The 25,572-nt window shown below is 36.3% G+C and overlaps 1 protein-coding gene across 3 annotated transcripts in view; it reads right to left on the bottom strand.

Moving 5' to 3' along the window:
• The window catches only part of ZZZ3 (zinc finger ZZ-type containing 3), a 64,077-nt gene that overhangs the window by 26,647 nt on the left and 11,858 nt on the right, over positions 1-25,572 (bottom strand). For all 3 annotated transcript variants that reach the window (XM_040610125.1, XM_040610123.1, XM_040610124.1), the window contains exons 2-3: positions 9,096-9,260; positions 5,157-6,718 (exon numbers count right to left, since the gene is read on the bottom strand). In XM_040610125.1, coding sequence (XP_040466059.1) covers positions 5,157-6,667 — 1,511 coding nt within the window. In that variant the 5' untranslated portion in view covers positions 6,668-6,718; positions 9,096-9,260. The remainder of the gene's footprint in view (positions 1-5,156; positions 6,719-9,095; positions 9,261-25,572) is intronic.

The raw sequence follows: 25,572 nt of genomic DNA, 5'->3' as shown, positions 1-25,572 counted from the left end.
ATTACACTATCACAACATGTTTTAATAACAAAATTATCTGCAATACCAAACTGCAGTCCAACAGAAATTCGTATTAGAAGTTTTTAATTGATTTCCATTATATTTCTATTTTGCAGATGAACTTGTCACAGCATTCAACTTCTACCTGAAATGAGAATTTTTTTTTACTTAATGTTACTAACAACACAGAACAATCTACTAGACAGTAGAAACCTCTCTCTGAAAAGGGTACCAATTTTCCATATGTTTAAGTATTACATTAATGGTAATTTAAGAAAAATATCACTGTGTGCCACATTACTCATATGAAACAAAGGATGAATCAAAACACATTGTAATATAATATTTATGCCATATATGTATTTTTACATGATTAACTTACATTATGCTTCAACACTAAAGATTTATACTTCATCAATCCTTCTATGCTGATGATATATTCTATAAAGTATTTGGAGGTTATATGTTTACAAAACAGATGCCATCTCATAACATTCTTGACTCCAGTATGGATTAAAACTGCTACTACAAAAAGTAGCTTATTTACTTGATTTATACCAGTTCCCCTTTGTTCCTTAAGATCGAACACTGTAAGAACCAGTCTCCTCAGACTAAGACTATGTGTCTCATAGGAAAATGAGACAAAGACAAAGGTCTCCTTAAAAATAATATAGGAGGATAATTTATTCTGTAGTATTAACTACTCGTAGCTACATGACGTCACTACAAAGGGATTTTAGATTATCTAACTTATCTGTATATTAAAATAAATCCATACTGTGTGAAAAATTTGACCTTAATTCTGAGACATATATCTGAGATTTTATCTTTAAATATATTAATGAAAAGTACTTTAATTTTTAATACTAATTGTCATCCACTTAGGGAAAAAACATGGTGCAGGTAAAATCAGAAGTTCACCTTAGCAAAAAAGACTGCTACAGGATTACATTGCAATTACACTTTAAAAAGACGCTGTTTAAGGCAGGTCTCAAATAATTGTATGACAAGGTGCACCAGACTCTATTCTAACAAGTGCAGTAAGATTAATTTTATAGAGAACTGTTTTAGCCTGATCCATTAGGCAGAAACATTTGCGACTAAATAAAATATAAAACCTGTACCACAGGAAATGCCACAGATGATTATTTTCTTTCTCAGGTTCATATAATATTAAAAGTGCATCCAAAGACTTTAACATTACTACTATGAATTGTCAATTATATATTATATATTAAATTGTCAATTATATATTAAATTTGATTGTATGGTTCTCTGACTTCCTAAGGCCCCTGCAACAATACAAGTCATTGCATGTAAGAATTTCCAAGACTGGGTTTTCAGAGATGTATTACAATATTTCATTTTAATCTGTCTTCAGTTTAAATCTCCTTACAACTTTATGAAGTAATAAATGAAACAAAAGATATATGAAAGTATCTATTTACTGGACAAGGGCAAGGTCCTAACTCTTGCAACAGAATATGCCTGTAGGCAAGGGCTCAAGCATAATTTTTATATTTCAGTGGGCTTACTACAAGCCTAAGTGGTTCCCATATACCTAACCACAGTTTACAGGATCCTAGAAATAAACTGTGTAATGCATAATATGCACATGAGAACTCAATTCCTCAATTACATTTTCACCTAGAACTCTGAGCTAAATGTTAAAACAAAAACTTTCCCTCATGCAATCCAATACCTGCCAAACACTGCAATTCTCCAGAGTAAGTAGAGAAGAAGAAGAAAAAAAGGTCACTAAATGAAACACTGGGCAATGGGGAAAATGTACTGAGAATAAAATATTACACAAGAAAGAAAATTAAAGTAAGCTACTGCACTGTAAGAAAGAATTAAACCATAAAAAGATACAGCAAAGAGATAAAAGAAACTCCTGAAGAAAGACATGGAAAACACTAAGTACAGCATATAAAACTAAGCAGTGTAAAAAATTTAAACCAACAAGTTAGTTTTGATGAAAATATCTCAAGAGAAAATGCAAAGGTTTCTGAGCTAGAACATACAAGCAACTTTCTCAAATATGCAGCAAACCATATTTTTGTGAGAGGAATCATAATACACAAAATTTCAAATTGTGTGCATAATAACAGAAAAATTAACATTAACAATACTTTACAGTTATACAACCCCCTAAATCACTCTGTTATATCTATGTGAATGTCTATGTTGCAATAAAATTTCTGTTAACAGATCTCCAATCTGTCTTTGTAGGAGTGATCCATTTTCTTAGAGGTTGTGGAACATTCATCATTTCAGCCTTCTCTCTGAATACCATAATTTGCTTTCTGTGCTGATTATTTTTCCAATTATATCATCCATCTTTCTCAGAAATATTAATATAAGAATGTTGTTTAAACATGACAACATTCAAAAAGCAACAAAATTCATACAAAAATGCCACAATATACATGTAATTGTTTTTCTTATAGCAAGTCTTATCAACAGCTGCTGAAGGTTTCAGCACGTTCATATTTTATCGATGTTGTGATGACTTCATGAAGTTTGAAAAATCAGCTGTATGAATGTGTATGTGGTCAAGCTATGCAATGTAACAATAACATAACTTTACAGACATACCAAATTGCTTCTACAACACAGAGGAATATAGCCCTTTTCTCCCCTCTGTGGTACATCCAAAGAATGATACTAATGCCTTCTTGGAGAGATCTGCCTCCTCAACCTAGCCAAGATGCTAAGGTCTCTCTGAATTTGCTTTTAAAAGAGAACAGAAATAGAAACCAGGGAAAAAAATCATCCATAACGAAAAGTTTAATCACAAACTGACAAAAGACAGAAAAGCAAGGCTGTGTACCATTCGGAGATCTGATAAGCAGAAGACTGTCATACTTTGCTTAGTCAGAAAAATCGTAGGCAAAGTTAATAGCCTTTATCTCACAGCGGGAACCCTGGAATTCTTTGCATCTGACTAATCAGGGAAAACATTTGTGCTAAAAACTTTTTTTTTTTTTTAAGTTTAACATTTTAGAAAATAAGCACCAAATGAGATTAAACAAGGGTATAATTAATTCAAGATCTGTAACACATGAACTATCCTCTTATGAACTTTGGTCGTTTTAAAATTTGAAAAAAGACTTAGTGCACTGTATTTAACTCCTGAACTATGAAGTTCTAGATAAAGGACAACTGCACTCAAATATCAAAATATAAACTTAAGTTCTTTAGAAGGACCCTATTACCATGTGGAATCATTAGAATACTACATCTATTTTCTTGCAAATATAAACAACAAGAAAAAAAGATTGTCCATAATTTTCCAATTATATCAACAACTTTAAAGGGAAAAAAAACCCCAACCAGCTAACACTACCTTCAATAGCATGCTTCCCCTCTGAAAAATAGATATTATTTTTTTCTTATCTAGAAGAAAATTCTAGTTTTGACTATTGTCACCAAAAATCAGTAAAATTTAAGACAGGGTAAAAATAACAGCATTACTTTCGGAATTCTGCATTCAGGCAGCTGCAATTTCAAAAGCTCCCTAACTAGCTCTCACAACCAGGTTGGCAACTCTATAAACAACTAGTTGTATCTTCAGAGCAATTGTGTATATTCAAAAGCTAACACTAGGGCATGTTCCTGAAATTTTTCAAGAACAATTTAGATCTGTGTTTACTTGTAAGAACAGAAAAAAATACTGCTATTTTTACAGCATTTAAATGCAATTGCAGGTTTTGATTTTTAAAAGCTGTGTATTTCAGACATGATTAATTTGAAAGAAGTAAAAATTGTGGCTACATCTAAAAGTCTGGTATGACCTTTCTTTTTTTTGTTATTTATTAGGAAAAGAATGAAGACACATTACTAATGTATCTTTGTACTAACCTAATTAGTAAAGTCATCCTACATACAGATACAGAGACATCCAAAAACTGTCAAAACACAACAGTCCATTTTTCCCCATTTACAATTTAGGAAACAGAAATCTATCTACCAGGGAAAGTGTCCATACACTTTGGGCGGATGGCTGAAACTGCAGATATTTCATTGTTATTCTGAAATCATAGTTTACCTGAACCATGCTCCAATTCACAATTTTATCTGATTAAAATAATTTATGCATATCCAATACTGAACACAATTTCATTATAGAAATAACGCAACTCTAATACAAAAAATAACAGTCAAACTTCTGCTGGATTAATCAATCATCTGTGCCTTGCCCATTCAAAATAATTGTGCTGTGATGATTTACAGAAACTGTTAGCAGTGGTTTAACTCTTCATATGAATCAAACTGAAGATCATCTCTATTTGGCCTTTCTATACTCACAACAAATAGAATATCTATTAAACAACAAAACATGGAAGTCAAAACAGCAAAACAAAGACTGTGCAATAAAAACTGTGGCCTGATTTATCATCTAAAGACAAATTTTCTCCATGTAAACTTTCTTCACTGAGAAAATTGCCCTTTTCTTTCAAGAGTCTCCTTCACAGTTACCACAAATGTATTATTACCACAGTTCTACTGATAAACATTCAGACATAAAACCAAGATAGTGATTGTTTCTAATAATAATCAGAAATTAAATTTCATACATTAAATACATGTTATGTATTTACACTTAATGAATATGAACAGCAATACAAACATATTTTACTCTGTAGAAAGTTCTCAAACTGCTGCATTTGATCAGTTTATCTTCCTTAATATAATAATGGTAAGTCTTTCCCATGACACTCTGAAAACAGGTATCTAGCCTTAAATTCTGCGTACAACGGAATGATAATTTCATAGGCTGTATGTGCTGTGCCTATTGGATATGCTGATAAATAACTCAACTCTAATTAAGGGTTATAATTCCTTTGGTTTTGTTTCCAGCTAGTTTTTAGACTTTTAGAAAAAAGAGACGAGATGTGTTTTTTAAAAAAAAAAAAAACAAACCAAGTTCTGGCTAAAGAACTCAGAATGTATAAACCACATTGCTGTACCATACTGCATATTAAATAGTTTAATTTTGTTTGAGGTAGAAACAAGGAAGTAAAATGAAGACCAGAGAGTACGAAAACTATAAAGCCCTTAATTTTTTGTGAATGTACTTCAAATACATATTAATTTATATATTTCTGGTAAGAAACAAAAGCAGAATTCATGGTTACCATAGTTACACATACTCTTTGTTGTGTTTCAATGCCACATGATCTGATTCAAAGTAATACACATCAGGCTCTTCCTCATCATCCTCTGCAGTGTGGATGTTGGCACTCTCTTTGGCAGATGGTACATATCCAGCAACAAGCCTAGCCTCAGAAAGTGGCTTTCTTAGTCCATCACTCCCATGATCTCCCGTATTACAATTTCTCTCTTTTTCATTCTGTTTAATTTCTTCAGACTTTTTGGGAGATCCATTGATATTATTAATACCTACAGGTACATTCTTTTCAGTGGGACTGAGATTATTTTCTTCAACCTGTCCGTTCTCTCTACAAGGAGAGTTATTTTTAGTAGGGCTACTTCTGGCAGGGGCAGCCCTTCGTGGTGAAGTTCTCAATGTGTATCTGTGTTCTTGAAGTTCTGACATAGATGTCACTTGAGCTGAAACACAGTCCAGCACTGAAGAATGTGGTTCAGGTTCACCTGAGATTGATGCGCTGTCATGATGAGTATTCGGGTTGCTATTGGTGTTTTCAGCACACTGTTCCTTAGAGGCACTAGTATCTCCTACAACATCTACCTCCTCCTCCGAATCCCTTAACAAAGATGACTGGATTTCAGAAAAGGACCCTGTGGCTGGCTCGTATGCCTGATGAGCATGCTCCTCAGGCAAGCAGTCATTTATTGTTTTGTGGTCCTCTAACTTTACCTGTTCTTGAGAGTTTGTGCAAGGCACATAATGGTCTACAACACTGTCCTCCTTGCTGCTATTAAGCAACAATGAAGAATGGGCAAATGAGTTTCCGTTTTCTGCTACTGTTTTGTCCTTGGGTGTACAGGAACCAGCACTGTTTTGCTTAGTGTTCCCATCAAGCTGACAGTCATCACAGTTAAGAGAATTTGAGTCTCTCTCACCAACTCCATTGACAGTCTGATAGCCTGCAATCTCATCAACTATTGCAGAATTATTAAATCCTTCTGCACAGACATTCACCTTTTTAACTTCCCTTTTGTCACAATCATCCAATATAAGACATCGACAAGCTCGCTTAGTCCCTGTGGAGACTGCATCATTGTCCGACACTAAGCTTTTATGCTCCAATGACTCCTTCTCTGTTTTAGTAGGCAAGTCGTCTTCTGAACTGTTGGGTGCCTCCGAGCGTAGACAGCGCTTAATTCTTTTCAAAACTGGTGAAACAGGTTCTGCTTGTTTTTTTTCACAATTTTCCACAGTTTGTTTATCAACATTATCTTTTTCCGAAGTAGAAAGCCCTCTCTTTCTAGGGCTCACCCATGATTCCCGAGCACTCTGTTGTTTCAAATCAGTAGTTCTTCCACCATTACTGCTCTTCTGAGTTTGCACAGACTCCGGCCTCTTCTTTGGTGACCTTGACCGTATTTGAGGATGGGGTGAAACTTCCTCTGGATGAGCAATACTACGGTTTCTTAATGTTCTACCACAAAAGTTTTCATCCAACCCATTTAAACCCACTGTAGATCTTGTAACACGAGTAGATCGAGAAGCAGCCATACTATGGCAAGTCCCTAAAGTATGTTCATCATGATCCACTCATTGGGAAACCTTCAAAAAAAGGTAAACAAAACAATCAGAAAAAATATTTTAAAACCACCTACAGACATAGCAAATCTGAAGAATACATTGTCACAAATGTACCTAATGTAAAACTTAATATGTCTATGCAATGTATTAATACCCCTTCTTTCTGTGGTATTTCTTTATGGCATTAAAAAAGTTTTCCACCTAAGCTCCAAAGTAGCTGACTCAGTTACTGTGGTCGTTCAAGCTTTAAAGCTTGTTTGTGAATGTTGTTCATACTTATGGCTTATATAAGGCTGGAATGTTCCAGTTAGGCTCCAGTTACTAAAATACACTACTTTATGCACTGTACATATGATATAATCTATTATTATTTAAGTTTGTCTGGTCAAATGAGAGGTATCATATCATGGTCTTAATATCCCAGTTTCCAGTTACATGGTTTGACATACTAAGAAGGAAACCATTAAAATCATATGTTTACTCACTTGTTGCTTAGAAAAAAACCAAATTGCTCAAAAATAACAAAACAGAATTGCAATTCTAAATCAACAGTGGATTAAAAAAAAAATAATTCACACCCGTTAAAAAAAATAGTTACAGTCATTAATAGTGAAACTGAAATAAAACAAAATGCCTGAATCAGAATTATAAAATCATTCGAGTTGAAAACGACTTTGGAGGGCAATCTAGTCCAACCTCCTGCTCGAATGAACATATAGACTAAGCTCAGATTTGTCCAGCTGAGTCTTAAAAACCTCCAAGTACAGATACTCCACAACTTCTCTGGGCAACCTTGTCCTTGTAGTGAAAATAATTTTTTCTAATACCCAGGCGGGGCCTCCCCTATTTTTGCATCATTTCTGTCAATAAAAAGCCTGGCTCTATCTTCTCAGTAATCTTCTCTGAGGTACTAAAAGGCTGTTTTCCCAAGCCTTTTCCATTTTTAAACTTTTCATACAGTTGGTGAAATGAATCATCACCTACATTGGATTTAAGTAAATTCAGACTCAAAGTAAAGTTTAAAACATCCAGTTTGAGAGTGTCTGTATTTCAGATTTCAGGGCGAGATGTAGGAGTACTCAAGTTGCCCAATCTCAAAATAACATTTTTAATAGAAATCAGTTCAGTCTTATCCTTCTATTAATTTCACCTTTACAAATTCAATCTGTCAAACTGCATACCACCACAAACCTGTCATAATATCCATGACAATGAATAGATTCACATTTGTACATAATGGCACGCCTTTCCTTTTCCATCTACCAAATTCCAGATTATACAAAATCTGTTCAAGTGACATATGTGAAGACTTCAAATTTCAAATACAGAGTATCAAAGCTTTTACGTGTTATTTACAAAGGCTGAAAATGACAAACAGAAGAAAATTGTTTCAACAGGTGTTTCTCATATTCAGCAAAGGTGAGGGAAGGAAAAAAAAAAAAGCATGAATTCTCACAAATCTACTGTTTGGGTGTCAGATGGTCCTAGAGCAAAAAAGAGAATGGGACAAGGCCAGTACAGTTCTTCAGCAATACAAGTATTTTTGACGATTGACAATAGTTACTATATTGTCTGTTTAGGAATCCAAAATGCAAGTAGTATTTCTTAATGAAAGTTAATGCATCCTAAAAGTATTGCTTGGTATAGTTCCAGAAACAACTGTATAAGACAGCACATCATTTTCTGTAATGAAGAAAAGACAATTACAAAGTGGAAATTTCAAACATACTGGAAAACTGCATTGTATGTGTGCTGCTACAACCCTCCTGCTTGTTAGCTATTCCCACTGCCTTACATGAATGCCTGGAAAGGTACACTGTGTGTACTGCTACTGTACTAACTTCCGTTCTGCTTGTTTAAAAGTAACAAGGCAGGACAAAGTGTGAGATGTCCAATGAACTCTGTCTTAAGAGAAAATATAAATAATACAGTAAGGAGTGAACAGGCAAAGCATCAGTAGTTGAGTTAAAGACAGAAAAAGCCCATGTCACTGTGTTGTCTATAATGACTGTTTATACCTATTTTCTACATGGATAAACTTGTCTGTATGTTCTCCCCTTTTATACACAAGCTCAACACCTTCTGGAGTGATCTCATTTGGGGATGAACCCAAAGATGAAAAGCAGGGTCATTTAGATATTCCATTTCACCTAGATGGTTTAATTAAAGGCTAGCACATGTTAAGGACGAGTAACTTACATTTCAAATGGATACCAATAAAATAAACCAGATTCCAATATACACTTTGGTAAGTAATTCTGAACTTGAGAGACATTAGAAATAATATGCAAGACAGAAATCTTTATTGATTTACTGGTATGTTACTTTCTAAAGAAATATAGCTTATATAACAAGTTTAAAAGTTATTATTTACTTAGTACAAAATGAACAAACTTACCACTGCAAAACCAGAAGAAATATAAACTTCTGACATTTCATACAGTAGACCAGTAGACCCTTACTGTGCCACTTGAATAATATCAATCACCATTGCTGATTTCCATGATGTAATCCACATGCCTTTTTACTAGTTTATGTCATCACATTAACAAGATTTTGAAAACTGTTGAGAAAAAGACAAAGGCATCAATAAAACATTGAAATTATTCCATTAAAAATTAAGAAGAATGCAACAGGACACATAAAGAGTAACAGCATTTTAAAGAAGCAATTATCAATTTTACAAGTGTCCTACATAAAGAACAGTCTGCTATAAAGTAATTAAGAATGTGAAATGCTAATTTAGGTTTCAAATGTAAAATATCTTTCTTGGTTATCTTTAAGTGATTCAGCATATCACAACTAAAGATGTGCAAGCAAATGAATTCTCTTCAAATAGAGCGCCATGCATTAGGGTGTTCAAACCTCAGAGATATCTGAAGAGACACAGGAAAACAAGTAGTGAAAGATATTACCACTAATGAATTATGAAACGCATTGTCAAATATATGTTATAATTAGTTACACAGTAAAAAACAATTATTTCTGCTATTTAATTTTAATCAACTAAGCAGAACTCAAAACTTACATTGGCTCCAAATCCCTGAACAACCTTTATCTGCATAAACAGGAGTGAAATGCTTTCCAGAGTTCACATTAAACCTATTCTTCACCCAAGGAAAACAATGTATACTACTTTGTTTATAGTGGAAGTGAACCAATTTTGATACTGAAAGACAAATAAATATATGGATCCAAAAGCCAGACAAGGCTTTCAGTTGTCTCCAGAGCTTGGGCATTAGTGCCAATGCCCAACAGCTATGACTTGAAAAAACATACCAGGAATCGCATTTCATTTAAGGACATCCAGTATTATGAAGGCACCATAAATCACTAGAGAATAGTGATTACTGAATCTCTCTTCATATTCTGTAACTACATAAGCAAATTTATTTTCATATTGACCATTCAGAAACTTCATGATGCATAACACAAGCTGACAAGTTTCTCCACATTTTTCTTTCTTCACAGTTATTATATTTAGAATATGTATGTCCAAAGCCTTTGGAAATTGTCTTCTTTACTTTCAACCTACTTATGATTTCATATTGCTAAGAACAGAAAATGAATTCCCCATTAAGTTAACAAATCCAAGTATAAACTTAGCCAAGTAAGAGAGAAGAGATAAATTATGTCTAGTTATAGTGAAATTCAATAACAAAAGATATTTCTACAATCATGTTACATGAAGTAACATAAATTCTATTATATGGATAACTAAATCATTATTAAATTAGATTTCAATTATTCAGTGGAATTTCTTAATTTAACAAACAGCAGAGAACTGTCATAAAGAAAAAAGAATGGAAAAATAAGAAGGCAAGGAAAAACACTTGAAAATGCAAGAGGTAAATAACCAAAAGGAATGAGCAAAAAGGAACAGTTGCAATTTAGCTGTACCAGGAATGGAACCAGAAACAGTGAGAGATGAACTCCATAAAGAGCTCCAGTATCAAGTGAGTTCAGCCTGTCATCCCCTGCCATCAAGTTTCTTCTGTTTTTAATATTCTGGTATGCTCTTAGTTACTTAAACTTGCATTGTTACCTTCCCTATAGATCCCTTTAACTGACAGGAAAGACACATGCAGATACCAAAAGTAAAGAGAGATTTTGACAGTTTTTTGCAAAATCCCAAAAACATAGCCCAACAAAAATCCCACAGTTCTGTAACTGCTAAAACACAAAATAAATAAAAAAGCCTGAAACAATGTATCACAGTGAGTCAAACAGAAGCAAGCCAGTCAGTAAGAACAGCCTCAGGAACACCTAAGATAGTAATGTCAGACTTTCCTCAGATTTATACGCATTATCTCCCCTAATTTTCTTGCCCCCCAAAAAAACCTGTTTTACTCACAGCAGGAAAGACACAACCCCTGCTGTGCCTAGTGACCTTCGGGGAGAGCAAGAGCATTTTAGAAACAACAACAACAAAAAAAAATGTAAATATCACAAAAGGAGAAACGAAGGTCAGGGGAAAAAGTTCCACCTAGATAGATTTTTTTTTGTTTTGGGTCAGGGTATGGGATGGGGGACTTTAATCAGGATACACTGAACTGACTGCACCTTAACTACTGCTTAAAAACTAAAAAACAACATTCACAAGAGCTTACTAAGTGAACAACTACATAAATTCTCCCAGAAGTTTCCTTGGAAAAACTGTCTTGAAATTAAACTATTATTTCTTTACTTTTCATAACCAATTAGAATCACTTTTTTTCATCTAGACATAACCACATCTTCCACGGCAAAGAAATTCAATGGAAGAGTTAATTTAATGTTTCATAAACCACTCATTTTAGGAGATATTTATGAGCTGGAATATGGAGTGCAAGGGAATGGCTTTTACATCTAAGCCATTCTTCATATTCAACTACTTTTTTGTCTTGGTCTTCACCAGCAAGTGTTCCAGCCTGTCCTGGTTTGGGCTAGGATAGAGTTAATTTTCTTTTTGGTGGCTAGGGCAGTGCTGTGTTTTGGATTTGATATGGGAACAGTGTTGATAACACGCTGATATTTTTGGTTGTTGCTGGGTAGTGTTTGTACTGGATCAGGGACTTTTTGGTTTCTCAGGCCTTGCCGGTGGGAGGGCTGGAGGGACACAGGAGACTGGGAGGGGACACAGCTGGGACAGCTGACCTGAACTAGCCAAAGGGGTATTCCATACCACGGGATGGCATGCTCGGTATATAAACTGTGGGGTGGGGGTGGGGGGGTGCGGGGGGCAGGGCTGCTGATCCTTGCTCTGGGACTGGCTGGGCATCGGTCAGCAGGTGGTGAGCAGCTGTATTGCGTGTCGCTACTTTTCTTCCTTCCCTTTGGATTTCATTCCTCTTCTCCCTCCTTTTCATTATAACTGTTATTATTATTATTGTTGTTGTTATTTTGCTTTTATTTTATGTCAATTGTTAAACTGTTCTTATCTCAACCCTTGAGTTTCACATTCCTTTCCGATTTTCCTCCCAGCTCCCTGGGGTGGGGAAGGAGGGAGGGAGCGAGCCCCTCTGTGGCACTTAGTTACCGGCTGGGGTTAAAGCACAACCCAGCCACACTGCCCAAGTTGCAGGAGGCAAAGGCAGGGACTGTGTGAATGAAGAACCACCTGCTATAGGAGAAGATCAGGGCAAGCCATGCCTGACAAATTTGATGGCCTTCTATGACAGGGTTACAGCATTGATGGATGAGGGAAGAGCGACTGATGCCATCTACCTGGACTTGTACAAAGCTTCTGACACTGTGCCACATGATACCCTTGTCTTTAAAGTGGAGAGACATGGATTTCATGGGTGGACTACTTAATGGATCAGGAATTGGCTGGATAGTCGTACCGAAAAGAGTTGTGGGCAACAGCTCAATGTCCAAGTGAGGACTGGTGACGAGTGGCATTTCTCAGGGGTTCGCACCGGGACCAGTACTGTTCAACAACTTTGTTGGCATGTGGGCAGTAGGACTGATGCACCCTCAGCAAGTTTGCCGATGACACCAAGTTGAATCATGCACCTGACATGCCAGAGGGAAGGGATGCCATCCAGAGGAAACTTGACAGGCTTGAGAAGTGGGCCCCTGTGAACCTCATGAAGTCAACAAGGCCAAGTGCAAGGTCCTGCATCTGGGTCAGGGCAACCACCATTAACAATACAGGCTGGGCAGAGAATGGATTGGGAGCTGCCTTGAGGAGAAGGACTTGGGGGTGCTGGTGGATGAGAAGCTCAACATGGCCCAACAATGTGCACCCATGGCCCAGAAAGCCAACTGTAGCCTGGGCTGTATCACAACAAGTGTGGCCAGCACCCCTTTCTGCTCTGCTCCTGTGAGACCCCACCTGGAGTACCGTGTCCAGGTCTGGGGCCCCCAAAATAAGAGGACATGGACCTGTTGAAGCAAGTCCAGAGGAGGGCCAGGAAGATGATCAGAGGGCTGGAGAACCTCTCCTATGAAAACAGGCTGAGAGAGTCAGTGTTGCTCAGCCTGGAGAACAGCAGGCTCCAGGGAGACCTTATCAGTGGCCTATCAATACTTAAAGGGGGCTTATAAGAAAGATGGGGACAGAATTTTTAGTAGAGCCTGTAGCAACAGGACAAGGGGTAATGGTTTTAAACTAGAAGAAGGTAATTTAGATTAGATATTAGGAAGAAATTCTTTCCTGTGAGGGTGGCGAGACACTGGCACAGGTTGCCCAGAGAAGCTGTGAATGCCCCATCCCTGGAAGCGTTCAAGGCCAGGATGGAGGGGCCTTTGAGCAACCTGGTCTATTGGAAAGTGTCCCTGCCCATGACAGTGCAGCTGGAACTAGATTATCTTTAAGGTCCTTTCCAATGCAAACCAGCCTGTGACCCTAGGAGCCACATTAACATTTAGGAAAAAAAATATTATAACAAAGACTCAAAGTCTAAAGAGAAGAATCAGCTAAGAAACAAAATGGTCTGGTTTGCAAAGCCCACTATAAATGAAGAAGTTACAGATGAAAGCAGAATATAATGCAGAGACAAGGCTTTGAAGTAAGAAAGAAACTCTGAACTTGTCTCTGGTGAGGAAGGACCTGCATAAGAAGTCAGCCAGTGAGTGATGATGCTGAAACCTTATAGGGAACAGTCATACATTAATCAGTATGGAACTTCTTCAGAGCGAGACTGAAGTTCGACTGCTTACAGAAATTGACCATACACCCCACATACAATCAAGAATTTGATGACAGAACAGGATGGAGTTTCAGGGTATGCATTTTAACATTTGCGAACTCTTAAAGTGTTACATAGCTTTAGGCGGACTCTACTGATACACACCATAGTCATATAATTACACTAGAATTTTTATTTAACTTAACCAAAAGCCTACTTAGCAGAGCTAGTGAATGATGAACTGCGTGTGTGAAAACTGTTAGCAACAGAGGAAACAAACGTACGTAGAGATGGAAACCAACAGTTAAAGACAACAATGAGTAAACTCCTTCCTAAATACACAGAATAACCAAATTCTTCACTGGGTTAAACCAGTACTAGCTATCTGGGAACCAACTACAAGTCGATTGTTTAAAGGAACCCCAAGAATTATAAAACACATAGGCAGTTAAAAGTATGTTCAATGTGGTCCTAAGCTAGAAAAGAAGTTAATTTATGAACATACTGGGTCTATCAGCACACAGGACCTGAAAGCAGCAAAGCAATGGAAGAAGCCTCTACTATAATTGTGTGATGGTACTTATGATGGATGTATTATCATTACATACAACATTTAACAAACTAAAAAAAAAAAAAAATCATGTATTTGGGGCAGGGGACACATGCAGACTCTTGCAACAGGAAAAAGTCTCCAACAATTATTTGATGTCACCATTTTATGAAAATGGACAACAGTTACAGCCTTCCACCACAACTCTGCTCTAGAAAACAGAATAGTTTGTTCACCTCATCTAGTGAATCATCATCTTACTGAAAAGAATGATCTGTTCTCTTCCGGTTCTTCTGAGTCTCATCTAACAATCAGTTTCCATTCATCCTCAGATAATACTACATGGGAATAAAGATTAAAACTTTTTCCAGTGTTCAGTTATTGCAATTGTGGATACCTGATAGCACTAGCATTCCGGTCCCATACTGCAGTAAATCCCAAAATTACTTCAGAAACATTATCTGTTATCGGTGTAGTTACCATTTACAAGAGCAAACAGGATGCATACATAATTGCCCTCTCCTGTTTCATTTTCATTCTGCTTTAGATCTGTGGGACCTTGCCTGTCTCTGGCTGAAAGTAATATTGCAGAATGTTTTATTTCAGGCATAAGACTCTTTGATCATACTTATTTCTGTCATCAGAACTTGGGAGTCCTTAATATATATTCCTTTTTCAAAACATTGTATTTTATTGTTTTTAAGATGTGTCACATTTCACATTATCTTTTTCAAATTGTAAGACCTCAGAAGAAACACCACTTTTACATACACCTTTCTAATACCAAAAAGCAGAACATTGTCTGGGAAATAAAAAAATCAAGACAAATCTGCACCAATGATGATAATACGGTGTGATTTGAGAATGTAAGACTGTGCATAATTTAGCTAGTTTGAAACAATGTACACTCATGCTGTATCTTATCCCAAACTATTTAATTTAGAAATCCTGCTTCCATTGACCTAATGATTTTCTAGACCTCTGTTATAATGCACATAACATAACTCTATTAAAATAACTGTGACTTTTACATAAGAATATAGTCAAGTCTGTCATATTTCTGAGACCTCAGAACCTCTCAGAAACCACTCTGAGCCACTGGCCACTATTTACATTTTGGAAAACAGCAATTCACTAGGAACTTGCTACTGGTCTATCTTAGTGCAGATATGAAACTGATGGCCAAAACTGGCTTCTCTCAAGTTTCTTGAGAGTCTCAAGATTCTACTCTCCCAAGACTCAATCACAGTAAACAAAACCTGAGTCTGACCTGACCCTGTATCTCTTACTCAGTCTTCTACATTAAAGGGGTTTAACAAAGAAAAAACATAACATTTATGACGGATCTCCTGTTTGCCATTACCTTCTGTTGTGAGCACGTCATAGATTTTTAACCAATTACTGCATCCATACACTAACCATGCATGCACACAATCTTTACTCATTAGCAGGGCCCCATATATGCTTCTTGATACGGCCCTTGAGGGGTGGGGGAATAAAAAACTACATCTTTGCATTTTCCACAGAGAATTACACCAAAGGTATCTTGAATAAGCTTTTGTGTTCAGATTGCCTACAGACATCCTGATCTTTACACCATTATCTTTCTTCTTATCAGCTATACATTCCAGACCACATTATTTCAGTGATACAGAAAAAAAACCCTAGACTTTATACATTTTAAGCATGCATAGTACTACTTAAGTGTGTATCTCAAAAGAAAAGAATATTGATAGGTGACAAGCTAAAAATGAAACCACTGTATCTCTATGGTATAAAATAGCAATTCTTAAACTCTCTGCAGAGCAGTAGTAAGTTATTTAAAACAGTACATCTTAAAAAATGGAATGGTGATTGTATAAAATGAAGACTGCTGAAGCTATTTATGTAAACAGAATCTAATCCCTTAGAGAAACATTTGCCCAAGACAAAAAATTTGCATCTTTGAACAGAAGAGAACCTGCACAGACATCAGATTGTATGTGGAGATAAACCAAAGTCCAGATAAAGCACATCACTTCCCAGCAAAGTACTATTACTAAATTAGGTATGAATTCCATTTAACAAATTATATTCACCAGTCTATCACATCTAGAGTACGCCAGCATCTCTTCCCACACATACTGAGCTTAGCAGAACTACAGTAGCAAGAAATTAGTTTTCTGGAGAAGGCACTACATTTTTCTCATTTTACATGACATCAAAATAAGCAATACTTTCAAGTGATAGAAATAACCTCCACCAAAAGACATTAGAAAGATCTTACGTGAAATAATACATAATAATAAGCAGCTTAAAGCTATAATGGAAGTTTAAATGCAATAGAAGTAAAAATAAATATATATTACGAGGCTCCATGGTCTGGAATTACTCTGAGATTTCAGCCATCTATGACACAGTAAGATTATATTACATATAGTCAAGTTACAGTTTGTCAGAATGGGACTACTTATATTTACTTTATTTTATATATAAGGATAGCAGGAGTAAATAAGGAAAAAAAGAAAAAATTAAGAAGAGTAAGAAAAAAGTATCAACAGGTTTTATAAGCCAGCAAACTAGCAAGGGACATGCTTTACCAAAAACTAAAACTGGCAAAGAACCAGAACAGGTAGTTCAGTATACTCATTTTCTTCCTGAAAATAGATGGGTTCACCAATCCACACAACTTATTCTTACATAAGGGGCAGGGGGCGGGGGGGTGGGGTGGGGTGGAATCTTTAGAGAGAACCTTCTTATAGAAAAAGTTGTTTCCAGTTCTTCCAGGGGAGGGGAAGAAGTAAGGGTAAGCTGATTCTGGTACTTAAATAATAGGATGTGTGAAAACAAACAAAAGCTTAACCTCCCCCTCTCCAACACTCTCTTACATTGACTTCTCTTTCTCTAAAAATACAAAATAAAGAAAATGGTCAAACCAACAAGTTATATGACAATGACTAGCAATGCACATTTGTTCCTTTGTATCCCTTCCAGTCAGAAGCAAGTTATGAAAATGGCTCACAGCATTTTTTTTCTCTTTTGGGCTACCAACATGAGGAAATTTACTGGGAGGATGGGTACAACAGAGGTGTCACCCCCTTTCCAGACAAACATTCCAAGATAAGGTTGTAAGGTTACTTCATATAAAGCTAAATATGAATTATACCAGTGTAACTGTACAGCAGAACTCTAGAAAAGTAACCACTCTATCAAATTTCTTCTCCTTACGGACAAACCCTAAATTGCTTTCAGTTTCTTGTATCTCGGCCAAATTAGTTTGCACCGAAATCATACATTGAAGCATCTGCCTCAAACTGATATTCCCACCCTGCTGCCTCTCCTCTCAATTCTCAGTCAAAATAATTAGTCATTTCTGTGCACAAATAGGGACATTTTTTAAACCCTCTTAGTGCTTAAGGCACATCTGACTTCTTCAGTAAGTTTTTCTACCTCAGTGTTTTGGAGTAAGAAATTGGAATTTGACACACAGAAGCGTTTGCTTGAGAACAAAAGTCCTGGCGGAGCTGTGATGAAGGCAGGCTAAGGCAAATGCCAAACATGAATGGATAGAGGTAAGGAGAGCGGCTACATTAGCAAAATGAGTGGATGCTGACTGGAGAAAGGCACAGACTGGGAATCCTGAAGAACTGCTATGAGACAGAAAGATCACAACTGTGAAAGAGGGAAACTGGAAGCAGAAATAACTGGAAGATGCAGACCGGCAGAATCTGGAATCTTACCTAGTCACAACTAATCTATACACATCACCGCAGTACCCATCCCAATTATCTGTCACAAATACTTACGACAACTCTGTCAACACAAATATTCATGGAACTACGAAATGAAACTACAAGTAGGTCTTAGATGAAAATAACACCTTTTCTTTTTTTCTTTTCATCTGGGTCCAGGTGGATCAATTTTCCTGTGGGCCATATTAGAGGACAATGTGCTGCAGCACAAGTGGTATCATATGGCCAGAACCAAAGGTGAATACGTGAACTTTGTAAGGTGGTACCACAGCCCTAGAACAGCAAACTACATTCCACACTTCAACACCGGTGTGCTCCTTCATCTTAACTTATTAGAAAATGCAAAAAAAAAAAATGATCAATCACCTTGATATCATTTAATACAAATTGCATTTAGCATGAATGAAGACAGTAGCGTTAACTAAACACCCTTACTGAACTTAACGATCAGTCAATAAAGTGACTGTTGTCTGATGCAATTAACTTACCAAGAAAACTAAAAAACAGTTTACACAAATAACTTCTACGTCCCATTTCAAAAAATCACACTTAACCTCACTTATTGGCCATCAGTCTACATCCTTCTCACTCCACCTATCCACACCACTACATCATCCTCGGTAGAAGTCCCACTACATTGTAATATGCTATTTTCATGTGAAACCATTCAGCTGCTAAATAGCTTTGCTCTTATCCCAAGAACATCTCCAGTGCAGGATTACCAAAACATGTGACTAACATCTTTGAGATACGTTAAATTAAAGAGGTTCTTAAAAAGCTCATTATAAAATTAATTACACTAACTTGATTACAGTAACCATTTCTCAGAATGTTATTCTAGCAAAATAGACTCCAATAATATTTGACCTCTTAAACACAGCTAGAACATAGTTTTATACCAATAACTAGGAAAAATATTACTTATTTCCTAATGAAGTTGTTATTGCAATATGCAGAAAATAAGCACAAAAAGACATTTCTTTTTTCCTACAGGTAGGCTGCAATTGTAAGGGGTCATCATTTACTTTATAACCCTAACAGCTTAAAGATGAAAAGGAAGTTGATGAAGAAAACCAGTGCTCCTTAATTTATTAAAAGCTCCAAGATAAACCAGTCTGTTCATTTCTGTAGAACACTGCACCAGAAACATCTACTCTTGATTTACTTTCAGAACAGTGACTGCAAACATGCTACCCTATGAAGTACACTGTAATGTGTATATTGTATGAAATACTGTGCAGAATATATTTTTATCCCAGATTACTTTCTGTCAAAGGCACGCATTTCAAATACACCAATTAATATACTTTTTAATATGCAAAATTACAGCATCAGCTATATAAGCCTCAGACAAACAATGACATACAAAACAGAGCAGCACTACATATACACAACCAGGTACTCTGCATGGGTTGTGCTTAGAAATCCTGTTGCATGGATACTAAGGCAAGTATCATACCAGAGAGTTTAGAAAATGGGAGCATGAGGCATGCAATGGTTCCTGTAAGGTATTTTGAGGGTTGTATCAGAATTAAAATGTTTTTGTTCTCAGTTTTGCCCTCAAAATTTAAAATACCCCCACTGTACCCAAAGAAAAAGAAAAAAAAAAGGCAAGAAGGAAGGATGTTTTTCCAGTTATCTCCATTCATGAAGAATGTTTTAACCACTTATTTTCCATCTGGTAATACTTTTGACTCGATCTGGGAGGTCAGCATATTATTCTATAAGCAGACTGGCAAAACTGCTATCCCATGGGCTGGTTCTTTGCAGTCCTAAATGCAACATAGTTCTGCCAGACACCTCACCTCACCTCCAACATTTTGAAAAATTTCATGTTGCTCCCTCTGGTCATCTCCAAAATTCAAGGATGGTGTGGCCAATTCCAATCTACACATGCACTAACTAGACTGCTAGCAAACCACACATCGCAGGTAACTTCAGGGCTCAAACTGCAACCCTTCTTAAAAAGGGGACTTCAACTTCCATGAAAGCTCCAAACTTTTTACACTTCTGAGATCTTCATTCCCAGCAAAATTTAGGGGGATTGCTCTGTTGGTCAAAGGGTCCAAATGTTACTCAATAATGGTAAACAAATATAGGGACATCTTCTGGCCTAAGCTAAAGGGTTAATGTAAATTATGACTCTAAATGCTTAAAACACATTCTCGACAGACTCGGGGTGGGGAGAGAATCCAGAACTATCCTGGCATCTATGAACAAAAGAAATAAAGCTTGTCACAGCTATGCTGTGGCCCTGCTGTGTCTTCTACCAAGGTGCATTTTCATGGTCCCACAATTACAGGCATCTCTTGCTGCATGAACTGAGACATACATATGGTGCACATACAATTGTAGCACCCCTCACAGCGTAACCAAACAGATACGTTCTCACATGATAGGGGCTCTGGAAAGTAACAAAGTAGCTTGTAAGACAAACTATGCTTTAACCTTGAGTTTAAATACTGTAGTAGCCTGCTATCACAGAATCATTTAGGTTGGAAAAAGACTCTTTAAAGATAATTGAGTCCAACCATAAATGACTTGCCTTATGTTGCTTTTTGATTGGCAGTTATTTTTAAGAGCCCTAGCTCTTTTAAATGCTCATGTGGCTGTGTTATGACTGACTCTGATATATTCATAAAATTGTATAATGCAACTGACTGTTATACCAAGTCAAGTCTCTGGCACACAGCCAGCAGAGAACCACCTATTTTCTGCGGAAATGGTCTGAGATAGAGCTACTGAAAAGCTTCACTGTTAGACCTCTACGCTAGAACCACAACACTGTTGCAGTTGTCAAAATAACAATTGGTGGCAAAAACACCCATCCCTTTTTTGTTCCAGCCTTCCATCCAGGATATTGTTTACATTCATTGTCTCTTTTTGGCCTTTGGTCTAATACACAGCACAACTGCTAGCTACATTTAGCCACACATGATAGCTTTGACATTGCAGATAGCCTTTCGAAGCAGTTTTGAACACGTTCCTGCCTCTGTGAGCTGGATGTCAGCATCATCTACACCATGAATGAGCCTGTCTCCCCAGAAGTACTTGAAGGCAGACAGAAATTTTCTCCCAGGGCTTAGGCATCCTGACAGAACCACAAATATCAGCACTCACCATGTTTTACAGTTTATTCTTAGATTCTTTCCAAATTTCGCTTTGCAACTGACACTGAGCGTGTTAAGCAGAGAGGTTTCATAACCCTCTGCAGTTTGATGTTCTCACTCTTTGTTCAGTCTGTATTTTAAGTGTTCTGAATAAGACAACCATTATGCATATTTCAGTTTACCCGGATTCCTAAAGTTTCAACTGGCAAGTACTGAAGGTGTTTTAAGTGCACTAGGAACTGCATTTTTTAAAAGCTCTTAAAGTAACAGTGACCAGCCAATTTATGTATGATTGCTGTCCTGTCTCTGGGCACAGAAACCAAAACTTCCAGTATGAACATTATTGCATACCTTTTCCTTTTAGTTACAGCATACCTACTGGTAATAGAGGCCTTGATTTAAAAAAAAAAAAAAAAAAAAAAAAAAAAAAAAAAAACCCACAAAACTTTATTTTAAGAATGGTTCCAGTTTAACTAGTACATTCCTTTTTCTCACTGCTTTTGTCTACACATCCAACTACTTCCAGATCAGATAGCTGGCCAGAATTTCTTCGATTTACCAGTACAATGGTAGGTTATTTCCCTTTTTTATTATACTTTATAATAACTCAAATAGGACTAAGATTGCATCACGTGCAATTTGGTTTCGCTTGATTGCTATTTTGCTTTCTTCTCTTGCTTTGCTCAGAAAGTCTTCACAGGCCAGTACATTCACTGCAAAACAACATGCTGCATTTTAATTCCTGGGTTTTCTGTGTTCTATCTTGCCTATGCTTACAGGACTGATGGAAAATACAAAAAGTTCTGTTCAGAGTGCATTTACATTTAAAATCTCAGCCTTTTAGTTACTGCTTACTTTCTCAACACAAACATTTTTCTTGTTTGAACACTCAGGCATAAAATGATATTACCACTCTAAAAAAAAACCCAAACAAACAAACAGCAGAGTAAGAGGCGGTGTTTTTTTCTACCATAACTACAGGTCTTTGCTTTTCTTGTGACCACTGATAAATAATCTTTAGGCTTGCTCAACTTACATTTTTCATCTAGATGCAGGCTTGCTCATCAGTTTTGCTCATCATCCCTTCACACAGTAAAAACACAGACCAGTCTGATTCATACTTTCTTAATCTTTCAGTCATAAATTAATGATCTTGAAAGATTCAGTCAGAAGAGAATTTTTTCACACCCATACAACTACACATCAGCTGTTTCTTCTCCTGGTATCTTATTAACTTGATGAATATATGTATTTTATAGATTAAAAATTCATTTTGAACCATTTCAGAGATTTTACACTGTTACTCTAAACCCACCATTAACCTGTCAACACATTGCTGAAATACAACTACAGTTTACTCTCTGTATGCTTTTCTTTTTGATTCCTTTACTCAACTTTGTGATATAAATACCCAGGTATTCTGCATTGTTTTGTTTTGCAATACTCTGTTTATGATTTCCTGCACTGATATGAGACAATTTACTTTCAAAACTATGCTCACTGTTCAAGCATAAAATGAATGACTGCCTACAAAGTGAAAAATTTAATTCCAATTCTATTATCCCTTCCCACTTGCCAAATACTTTATTAAGCACTGAACACGTTCCATGCTCCAGATATTGAGATGTTGCACTACATTTACAGAGCAAAAGGGACTCACCAATTACCACCTGATCACCTGAACATACCTGTCACCTATGCACATACACATTCAGTTCCCTTTGCATGTTAATGACTATCCATTTCCAAAACTTCTTGCTTGTTAAATTTAAAAGCAAATCGATTATTCCAAACTTTATTAACTTCAAACTTCTTTTCTCACATCCAGCCAGACCAAAGGTCTATCCAGTCAGTACTTTGACAGCAGCCATAAGCAGATGGCTAGGGAAGAGCTGCTGTATACAATACTTTTCCAGCTTCCAACTATTTTTACCTCAGGATTATCTTAAGTCATATGTCACTTCTATTTACTAAACTTCAGTGTATTTCTCTTCCATGAATTGCCCCTGCCTTCCCTAGAGCTCCCATGTGTTTTTAGCATTCAAGCTATCCCACGGATGTGTTTGTAAAACAGAATTCTAATTTTTCATTTTTACAAATGGGTATAAATATCAATAACCTGGCAAAAAGGAAAGGCTTTGAAGTTAGATACCCAATGCAACTCTTAGAGCAACTCATTTTAACCCTTCCTCCTTACTGCTTTCAATTTATTTTTTTCACTGGCAGAGTGAAATTTTTGTGTTTTACTCGGAGCTCCCCCTTCTGCTTCACTTTTTATGAATTTGCCTACACACATTGCTCCAGGAATAAAGAAAAAAATATCCATGGTATTATCAATGACGGAAAGCTACTGCATAAACAACTGATGCCTTTCCAACTTCAATGTCAGAGACTTTTCAAATGGATACACTCAGTACCAGTAAACTAGGTATATGTTTGCAGTTGTATCCACCCTAACGGAACATATGAGACTTCAAAATTTTCAATAACACCTCGCCTTTTGTAACTTTAGTTTTCTGGAACTGAAGTAATTTCTGACAGTTTTGACTTTCATGCTTTGTCTCAAGACGATAGGACGCGACTACAGTTACGTTTCACTGATGTCATACTGCATCAGTTATTAATTCAATAACACAGTGTAAACTATGACCACATTTTAGTAAAATAACAATGAGAGCATTTAACACTTTATACAAAAATATACATCTGGCTATGGTATCTAAAATGCTTAATAATATCTATTTCCAGAAATAAAAAAAGATGCTTATCCTACTGTTCCTTGCAATTACCCTGTAACAGCAGGTAAAAGGACTGGAGAAACATTAAATGGCTATTCAAGTTCCAGGTTCAGCCACTAGAGAATTTCTCAAAGCATAAGAACAAAGGAAAAGAGAGCTACCTTCAGCATATTTTTTTTACCTCAGATTCAGGCAACAGGAAGGGGCTGCCAGAAGCTGGGTCAGGGAGCTTGAATTATATAGTTACCATACCTATCCTAAGCAAACATGAGCAGATTGCCAGAGCTCAGCATTTCCTAAATGGCTAACCCATCACAGCAGTACAAAATCTGCACTTGCAGTTAAGTTCTTGCTCTCCACTGGCAAGGGCTTTGCCTCCAAAATGCACACAGATTGCCCACACACTGTATCAAATGCCAACACACTTTAAAATACCCAATTTGAGGAAAGTAGATAAAGCTTAGACTAAATGGCTAAGTTATTTACTATGGACTTACATATTGACTTATACAAATATAATGTAAAATGTGTATTTTTTCTGATTTTTATCCCTCTCAAGTACTCAGTTACAGAGATCTGAGTGTTCCAAATGTTTCTATCTTACAAGACCAAAACCAGTCTGACCAGCAGCTTTCTGAGTCTGCCATAGATAGAGTTTGGAATTTTCACAGTATAAATTTGAAAATAATCAATAAAAGCAGTTACAAAGTTAGAAATCTCATTCATTCACTTTGACAGTCATATGCACGTTTGCATTTACAGAGTAAATCAAGCAGGAGACTCTACAGAGCTTTTTATTAGTAATAAATCACTTACAATTTGCCAGTGATGTCCTAAAAAAGTCTTACTGACCATTTTGAAGGCACAGTTTTTTCAGAATTATTCTAAGGAATTTAACAGTGAGTGCTATGTCAAGCCAAGTGCTATGCTTATTACTTACTTAGTACCTCCGAAGAGCTGAAATCAAGTATTAAGTAAGGATTAACTTGACAAATGTAATTTCCATGCCACCCATAAAATTGCTTAAACATTTTAAAAATATTATAACAAAATAACTGATTGTCAGTTCTCTTGGAGAACACCTAAAATTTCTGTATAAAAAAATGAGTAACTGTATTACCCACAGCGTAATACTGTAGCCATAAAAAAGAAAAATAAATACAGTAAGAATATAGCCCCTAAGCAGCCTTCATTATATCTTGAATATACAAAGCCCTTATAACTCAATGATATATTATCTCTCCCAGAACAATAAGCAATTAAACACATTCCTTTCTTGATAGCAGGGGAAAAACAAATACGTAACCCCCCTGTACCTTTAAAAATTAGTTTCACTGTATCTACAAAGAAAGTTCTGAAATATAGTGACCACGTATGGCATGGCAGATGTGAGGACATACCTTTGTTGTATGCCACCAGAATTAATGGATATTTTATTTGGCTTTTCTCCTTGGTGTTCCGCATAGAGAAGCTATCCCAAATCTTTTGATTGTTCTTGTTGCCTTTCTATGGACTAAGTCTAGCAGACAGATCAGTGCAGGATAATCATATTCAAAGCATGACCTATGTATGTAATGGATTTTTACCACAAAATAGTAACATTTAACGTTATGACCCCTTTCTAAGAATAC

The sequence above is a fragment of the Falco naumanni genome, chromosome 11 (assembly GCF_017639655.2).
Source record: "Falco naumanni isolate bFalNau1 chromosome 11, bFalNau1.pat, whole genome shotgun sequence".
NCBI classification, from domain to species: domain Eukaryota; kingdom Metazoa; phylum Chordata; class Aves; order Falconiformes; family Falconidae; genus Falco; species Falco naumanni.
This window is presented reverse-complemented; position numbering and strand designations above follow the sequence as displayed.